The 9,373-nt window shown below is 38.4% G+C and overlaps 1 protein-coding gene across 1 annotated transcript in view; it reads right to left on the bottom strand.

The window, feature by feature from the left end:
- Positions 1-377: 377 nt before the first annotated feature.
- LOC148952111 (uncharacterized) overlaps positions 378-9,373 on the bottom strand; it is a 78,687-nt gene continuing 69,691 nt past the window's right edge. Inside the window, exon 5 of the mRNA XM_089089554.1 lies at positions 378-539. Within this exon, the coding sequence (XP_088945680.1) occupies positions 404-539 (136 nt within the window). The 3' untranslated portion in view covers positions 378-403. The remainder of the gene's footprint in view (positions 540-9,373) is intronic.

Raw genomic sequence — 9,373 nt, 5'->3', positions numbered from 1 at the left:
TGGTAGCTGTATGATTGGTAGATGATTTGGTTCTAATTTTTTTTTCATTTTTGGTTTAATAAAGTTCTTTACTTTTTTTTGAAAAACTTATTTTGTGCAAATAGTTTTTTTGATTAATAATGAAGTAGAGACGGCTACAGAAGCTATTGGGCTTATTGGCTGTTTATTCTGTAATGTTTCTGCATATCTTCTCCTTTATCTTACTGTTCTGAACTCCCGATGCCTTTTTTCCTTTGTCTTCTTTTGGTTTGTTTGTTCCTCTTTTGTTCTTATTTATTGCTCAAGTAGTGACATAATGTCTTTTTAGTTATGAAATGGAATCTATTAGTTTACCCTACCGAATATTGCACAACAATAGAGCAGATAAAGAAAACAAGAAATAATTTTTCCATTTACTTTCAAATTAGTCACAAAATGCCTTTCGAACTTCAACAAAAAATCTTCGCAACGGAAAACCAACGACAGTGTTGTAATCTCCCTCAATTTTTTCGACAAGAATACTTCCAAATCCCTGAATCCCATAAGAACCAGCTTTACCACTAGAAGAAAAAAAAAACACTAAGCAAAGAATGTAAAAACAGCAAATAATATGAAAAACACTAAAAACATGAAGTATATTTAAATGGATTTGCATTACTCTGGGACAAAGTATTTTTCCTTTAGTGAGGGGGGGGGGGTCCTTTAATGTTTAGCTGTCAAAAAGTAATAGGCCAATAACAAACCGTAAATAGTTCTCTCTGATTACTATCTCACTTACTCATCTAAAAACCTCTTGTATTAGCAATATAAAGCTGATTTTGACTAATTTGATTTTTGCACTTTTTATTATATCAAAATCACTTTTGATATAATGAAAAGTGTATGGACTAGAGTTCCCTCTTTCATAGGCAGCACAACAGCGCTGCCTAAGTAAAGAACGATGTTGGAACAATGTATTTTTGGTTGGTTTTAGACCAGGGCACTTCGTATCGGAGGAGTTGTAGAAACTTCAAAAAGGGCTCACTCGATAGAAAATTGGGAGGCTTAGTGCCCTTTTTAATAGTCAAAAGTGATTGGAAAGCAACTAACCCCCTGTCACGCCCACCATTTCGCCAAACACATCTAATCAAAATTTTGAAATAGCCATACTGTTCAACGTAGTTAAAAGTTCTGGAAATTAGGCATTGAGGATTACAACCCCCCCCCCCCCCCCACAGTCCTCAGGGCAAGGGTTGTAATTTATGCCCTGGGGGCATATAAGGTTCTTTTTTTTTCAAAAAGGACTCATTCGACTGGAAATTGAAAGGGCTAGTGCCCTTTTAATAGTTGAAAGTGATTGGAGGGCAATTAATCCGTCTCTCATACCCACCATTTCCCCAAACACATCCAATCAGTATTTTGAGATAGCCATTTTGTTCAACCTAGTTGTAAGTTCTGTAAATTAGGTCTTTGAGGATGATAGCCCCCTCAGAGCCCTCAGGGAAAGGTTTGTATGTTATGCCCTGGGGGCATATAAAGTTGTTATAGACAGCGTTGTCGTAGAAACTTCAAAAGGGCTCGTTTGATTGGAAATAGAAAGGGCTAGTGCCCTTTTTAATAGTCGAAAGTGATTGGAGGGCAACAAACCCCCCTCTAACGCGCACCATATCCCCAAACGCATTCAATCAAAATTTTGAGATAGCCATTTTGTTCAACCTAGTTGAAAGTTCTGGAAATTATGTCTTCGAGGATGACAAACCCTCCACACCCCTCAGGGCAAGGGATGTAATTTATACCCTGGGCGCATATAAAGTTTTTATAGATGATTGGAGGGCAACTAACCCCCCTCTCATACCCACCATTTCTTTAAGCACATCCAATTGTCGTAGTAACTTCAGAAAGGGTTCATTCGATTGGAAATTGAAAGGGCTAGTGCTCTTTCTAATAGACGAAAGAGATTGGAGGGCAACTAACCCCTCTCTCACGCCCAACATTTCCCCGAACACATTCAATTACAATTTTGAAAATTTTGTCGCAAGCGATCGGAGGGCGAATGTCCCCCACGCCCATCCTTTTCCCAAACATTTCCAATCAACATTTTGATATGACCATTTTGTTGAACGTAGTTGAAGGGTCTGGAAAATATGTCTTTGAGTATGACGACCCTCCCCCACAGCCCTCAGGGTTAAGGTTGTAATTTATGCCCTGGGGGCATATAAGCTTTTTATAGAAAGCGTTGTCGTTAAAAACTTCAAAAATTGGCTCATTCGATTGGAAATTGAGAGGCCCTCAGGGCTAAGGTTGTAAGTTATGCCCTGGGGGCATATAAGGTTTTTATAGAAAGCGTTGTCGTAAAAACTTCAAAAAGGGCTCATTAGACTGAAAATTGAGAGGGCTATTGCCCTTTTTAATATTCAAAAGTAATCGAATCACCCCCACGTCCATTATTTCCCCAGACATTTACGATGGACATTCTGATACGGCCATTTTGTTCAACCTAGTTGAAAGGTCTGGAAAGTATGTCTTTGAGGATGACAACCCTCCCCCCCATAGCCCTCAGGACGAGGGTCGCAAGTTATGCCCTTGAGGCATATAGGGTTCTTATAAAAAGTTTTGTCGTAGAAGCTTAAAAAAGAGCTGATTTGATTGGAAATTGAGAGGACTAATGCCTTTTAAATTAGTCGAAAGTGATCAGAGAGCAAATACCCCCCCCCCCCCCACCCATCATTTCCCCAAACACTTCCAATAAGAATTTGAGATAGCCATGAAAGTTCTGGAAATGAAAGGGCTAGTGCCCTTTTTAATATTGGAAAGTGATTAGAGGACAACTAACCCCCCTCTCACGCCAACTATTTCCCCAAACACATTCCATCCGTATTTTGAGATAGCCATTTTGTTAAACGAAGTTGAAAGTTCTGGAAAATAGGTCTTTGAGGATGACAACCCCCTGAGAGCCCTCAGGGCAAGGGTTGTAATTTTTGCCCTTGGGGCATATAATGTTTTTATAGAAAGCGTTGTCGCAGAAACTTCAAAAAGAGCTCATTTGATTGGAAATTGAAAGGGCTAGTGCACTTTTAAATAGTCGAAAGTGATTGGAGGGCAACGAACCCCTGTCTCACCCACCATTTCCCCAAACACATCCAATCAAAATTTTGACATAGCAATTTTGTTCAACGTAGTTGAAAGTTTTGGAAATTATGTCTTTGACGATGACAAACAAACCCCCCACACTCCTCAGGGCAAGGGTTGTAAGTTTTGCCCTGGGGGCATATACGGTTTTTATAAATAGTGTTGTCATACAAACTTGAAAAAGAACTCATTCAATTGAAAATTGAAAGGGCTAGTGCCCCCTTTAATAGTCAAAATTGATTGGAGGGCAACTATCCCCTTCTCACGTCCACCATTTCCCCAAACACATTCAATGAAAATTTTGAGATAGACATTTTGTTAAAAGTAGTTGAAAGTTCTGGAAATTAGGTCTTTGAGGATAATAAACACCCAACACCCCTCAGGGCAAGGGTTGTAAGTTATGCCCTGGGGGCATATGAGGTTATTATAGAAAGTGTTGTAGTAGAAACTTCAAAAATGGCTCATTCGATTGGAAATTGAAAGAGCTAGTGCCCTTTTTAATAGTAGAAAGTGATTTAATGGCAATACCCTCCCCTCTTACGCCCACCATTTCCCCAAACACATCCAATAAGTATTTTGAGATAACCATCTTGTTCAACGTAGTTGAAAGTTCTGAAAAATAGATTTTTGAGGATGATAAACCCCTCAGAGCCCTCAAGGCAAGGGTTGTAAGTTATGCCTTGGAGGCATATGAAGTTTTTTATAGAAAGCGTTGATGCAGAAACTTCAAAAAGGGCTCATTTGATTGGAAATTGAAAGGACTAGTGCCCTTCTAATAGGCGAAAGTGATTGGAGGGCAACTAACTCCCCTCTCACGCCCACCATTTAACCAAACACATCCAATAAAAATTTTAAGACAGCCCTTTTGTTCGACGTAGTTGAAAATTCTGGAAATTATGGTTTTGAGAACGACAAACCCCCCACACCCCTGAAGGCAAGGGTTGTAAGGTGTGCCCTGGGAGCATGTACGGTTTTTATAGATAGTGTTGTGCTACAGACTTCAAAAAGAGCTCATTCAATTGGAAATTGAAAGAGTTACAGCCCTTTTTAATAGTCAAAAGTGATTGTAGGGCAACTAGACCCCCTCTCACGCCCACCATTTCCCCAAACACATCCAAGCAAAATTTCAAGATAGCCATTTTGTTCAACGTAGCTGAAAGTTCTGGAACTTAGGTCTTTGAAGATGATAAACCCCACACCCCTCAGGGCAAGAGTTGCAAGTTATGCCCTCGGGGCATATAAGGTCTTTAGAGAAAGTGTTGTCGTAGAAACTTCAAAAAGGGCTCATTCGATTGAAAATTGAAAGGGCTAGTGCCCTTTTTAATAGTCGAAAGTGATTGGAGGGCAACTAATCCCACTCTTACACCCACCTTTTCCCCAAACATAGCCAATCAAATTTTGAGATATCCATTTTGTTCAACGTAGTTGAAAGTTCTAGAAATTATGTCCTTGATATGACAAACCCCCCACACCTCTCAGGGCAAGGAATGTAAGTTATGCCCTGGGGGCATATAAGGTGTTTATAGATAGCGTTTTGTAGAAACTTCAAAAGGCCTCATTCAATTGGAAATTGAAAGAGCTAGTGCCCTTTTTAAAGTCAAAAGTGATTGGAGGGCAACAAACCCCCTCTCATACCGACCATTTCCCCAAACACATCCAATCAAAATTTTGAGATAGCCATTTTGTTCCATGTAGTTGAAAGTTTTGTAAATGAGGTCTTTGAGGATGACAACCCCCACAGCCCCAAGGGCTAGGGTTGTAAGTTATGCCCTGAGGGCAAATGAGGTTTTTATAGAAAGGGTTGTCGGGGAAGCTTCAAATAGGGCTCATTCGATTGGAAATCGAAAGGACTAATGCCCTTTTAAATAGTAGAAAGTAGTTGGAGGGCAACTAACCTCCCTCTCACACCCATCATTTCCCCAAACACATCCAATCCGAAATTTTGAGATGGCTATTTTTTTCAACGTACCGTAGTGGAAAGTTCTGCAGATTAGGTCTTTGAGGATGGCAACCCCCAACAACCCTCAGATAAGGGTTATAAGTTATTCCCTGGGGGTATATAGGGTTTATATAGAAAGCGTTGTTGTAGAAACTTCAAAGAGGGCTCATTCGATTGAAAATTGAAAGGGCTAGTGCCCTTTTTAATAGTTGAAAGTGATTGAAGGGCAACTAACCCCCTCTCACGCCCACCATTTCCCCAAATACATCCAATAAAAATTTTGCGACAAACAATTTGTTCAACGTAGTTTAAAGGTCTGGAAATAATGTCTTTGAGGATGACAAAAAGGGCTAGTGCCATTTTTAATAGACAAAAGTAATTGGAGGTCAACTAAACCCCCTCTCACGCCCACCATTTCCCCGAACATATTCAATCAAAATTTTGAAAATTATGTCAAAAGCGATCGGAGGGCGAATGCCCCCCCCCCTACCTCCACCCTTTCCCCAACCACTTCCGCTCAACATTTTGATATAACCATTTTGTTGATCGCAGTTGAAGGGTCTGGAAAATATGTCTTTGAGTAGGACAAACCCACCACAGCCGTCAGGGCTAAGGTTGTAATTTATGCCCTGGGGGCATATAAGCTTTTTATAGAAAGCGTTGTCGTAAAAACTTCAAAAATTGGCTCATTCGATTGGAAATTGAGTGGGTTATTGCCCTTTTTAATAGTCAAAAGTAATCAGAGGGAGAATCCCACCCCCACCCATCATTTCCCCATACATTTACGATTAACATTCTGATATGGCCATTTTGTTCAACGTAGTTGATAGGTCTAAAAATTATGTCTTTGAGGATGATAACCCTCCCCCATAGCCCTCAGAAAAAGGGTTATAAGTTATGACCTTGGGGCATATAGGGTTCTTATAGAAAGTTTTGTCGTAGAAGCTTAAAAAAGGACTGATTCGGTAGGAAATTGAGAGGACTAGTTCCTTTTTAATTAGTCGAAAGTGATCAGAGGGCAAATGTCCCCCGCGCCCATCATTTCCCCATACACTTCCAATCATAATTCGAGATAGCCATTTTGTTCAACGTATTTGAAAGGTCTGGAAATTCTGTCTTTGAGTATAACAAATCCCCTCAGCCCTCAGGGCAAGGGTGGTAAGTTATGCCCTGGGGGCATATATAAGATTTTATAGAAAGCATGGTCATATAAATTTCGGAGGGGCTCATTGGATTGGTAATCAGGCGCTCTAGGGCTCTTTTTAAGAGACAAAGTGGTCGGAGGGCAGCTATCCCTACCTCAACACACACATGTCGAATTGTCCCAAAATGCATCTAATAGAAATTTTGAGATAGCCATTCTATTCAAAATAGTCTAAATATCATATAACAAGGCTTTTGTGGTTGAAACAAAACTCAGAGATTAGGGACAAGGGTTTTAAGGTATGCCCAGGGGTATTATGGTTTTTATGGAAGGGATGGTTGCTTAACTTTAGAAGAGGCTCAGTCTTTTTCCCTGAAAAAGACTATGTCAATTTAAAACGAACAAAAACTATTAAAAAAACCTTTTTCCAAAAAATAATTTTTTAAAAAAAGTAAAGAACTCCATTAAAACCAAAAATGAACAAAAATAGAATCAAATAATCTAAAAGCATACGACTATCACAAATAAGTATCACTAAATAAATGAAACCCAAAATAAACAGAAATTAAAATAAGTAACAGAGTCAAACTCAAAACGAGCAGAAATTAATATGAGTAGGGTTCTAAACCCCTAAGCTTTCTAAAAGCCTGAATATAATTTGTGCTATACTGAAAGAAATACTTTTAAATGTTTTCATTCCTATAACTTTAAGAAATCAAAAATTAATTAATATTTTAAGGAATAAATATCAGCATATGTAGATTAAACTGATAATGCACATTTTTTTCAGTAAATCCATTTGAATTTTTTTTAGTAAATTGCAAATTATATTTTGGCTTTTAAAAAGCATAGGGGTTTAGAACCCTACTCATAATAGTTTCTGCTCGTTTTGTGTTTAACTCTTATTTAGTTTAATTTCTGTTTGTTTTGGGGTTCGTTTATTTATTTATTCTAATTTGTGGTAGTTGTATTCTTGGTAGATTATTTGATTCTATTTTTGTTCATTTTGGTTTAATGGAGTTCTTTAATTTTTTAAGAACTTATTTTGTTGAAAAAGTTTTTCGATTAATATTATGAAAAGAGGACTTGTTTGATTCTGAATCTCCTGGGTGTGCTGCTTGGGTGCATTAAGATTTTAACAGGGCAACACGTGAAAGTTCACCGCGTGAAGCCAGCCAGCTATATACTTACGCATACCGCGGCGACGTTAAGAGATTCGTCAGCATTCTCCACGTGGGGTGGTCAGCAGCAAGGGCCTATGCATCAGACAGCTAAATTCCAGCCTGGCCCAGAAATTCCCTGAAATTATCATTCTACCGGAAATTGGGTCTTCCCGTTGAACGTTTCCGGCCACTACTGGTTGGTTCAAAGTCGTAAAAATCCGAGCCGGAGTATCGGCAGGCAGTCGCAAAAGCTGTCCGAGCCAGCGAAGTCTTCGCTCGGCAACCAGATGCGACAAAGGTGAATGAGAAGTCCTTTTTCGAAAGGCAGTCATAGCTGAAAAAGTCTGTCCATCAGATTACCTCGAAAAAAATAAGGAGGATTTGTTAAATATTTTCCAGAGAAGTTGATTGCGGATAATTTAGGTAACTGTTTGACTTGCAGCATATGAAAATAACAAGTTGTGCGAAAAATGGGTTTTGGTCCCATTTTCTAACGCTACAAGGAAAGAAAGGCTAAGATAGCTAGGCCAAGTTTTACGAATGAAGGATGACAGATTACAAAAGGATCGTGCGCAGTTGTGTTGACCTCAGATGGAATGATTCTGCAATGAGTCGTTAGTAGTATTTGTAGCCATAGATCATTGTTTGAAAGATTAAAAACATATTCATATAAACAAAATTGGGGATGAGGAGGGCAGTATTGTAGGAGCAAGAACTAAAGGCTTCAATTTTAGCAATCTAATCCTATTGACAGAAACTCACTACATGACTATGACTTTCATTAAGATGTGACTTGTCCACCATTTGTGATATGTGTGCTTTACGCTATGTGATCTCTTTAATGCAATATTAACCTCACATACGTAATCTAAAAGCTCAATAGCCCTTCTGCATAAATTTTAGTGAAAATTAAACATATTTGTGAAATATGAACTTAATATGGTTTTATCGGTCTCTACATAGCAAAGCTATTTTCCGGTTCACAATCACCCAAGGCAGACGCCTCTAATTACAATGTTTAGCAAAATCATTAAAAAAGGGAGGTTGGGGAAGGTAGGGGTCTAAGGACCTCACTGCAAACGTTACAGGTTGAAAATTCCTCCATGGCTCAGATTTTTTCAAGGTGGAACACCTCCATCTTTCTCTAAGAAAAAAAATGAAGTGAAAGGAAGAGGAGGATCAGAGGGCCAAACCGCCTTTCTCAGCTCTCCGCCTTTTACCCTTAACTTTTGACTAAAGCACAAAAAACAGCCAATAAAAAGCGAAGAGCCGAGGAGGGGAGGGGAGGTAGTCTTCCTCGTACACAAAAAAGCTTCTGTTCGTTTGGTGTCGCTCTTAACTTTAATCCAAAACGTGTTTCTTTTAAGCTTAATTTCTGTTCGTTTTAAGTTTTAATGTCATTTTTTTTACGTTTGAAAAAAAAATTTGAATTTCAGTTCGCTTGAATGCCATTTTCGAGTTTATCATATACATCAGAGGGGAAGAGGCTAATAATTTTATTTTCAAATTTGCTTACATTTGAAAAATAGAACTTATCTACCGATAAGGCCTACAGTACATTCACATAAGGTAGTATCCATTTTTTTTTTTTTAGGTCAAAAATTAGTTTGAAACCAAAGTGATAACAAGCAATTATAGGAAAGTCAGTCGATTACAGTGGAGGGTAGAAGTATAGCAGCCCACACGAGGAGACCCTAAAACATTCAAGCGTAAATTTTCTTGACATTCGAAACAAAGATACCTTTCCTACAAAGATTTTTCCTAAAAACAATTCTTTAGGGATTTTTTCTGCTTAACTGGCTCACCCACAAAAATTAAGTTGACTTAGTTATTAATACAGCTTGGAATAAGAGTTATAATAAGTTATAATGCAGTATATAATAAGTTATAATGCAGCTTATAATAAGCAGTATATAATAAGTATATAATAAGTTATAATGCAGCTTGGAACTAATGCAGCTAGGAATAAGAAACGCAATCAACCACCGCATAAACGCAATAGAAAAACACCAAAAATGTCTCCAACAAGTTATATGTTGT

Source organism: Artemia sp. Qi Xiang Cuo, chromosome 5, assembly GCF_049724085.1.
Source record: "Artemia sp. Qi Xiang Cuo chromosome 5, ASM4972408v1, whole genome shotgun sequence".
In the NCBI taxonomy this organism is placed as follows: domain Eukaryota; kingdom Metazoa; phylum Arthropoda; class Branchiopoda; order Anostraca; family Artemiidae; genus Artemia; species Artemia sp. Qi Xiang Cuo.
Note: the sequence above shows the minus strand (reverse complement) of the source record. Positions and strands in the feature narration are given on the sequence as shown.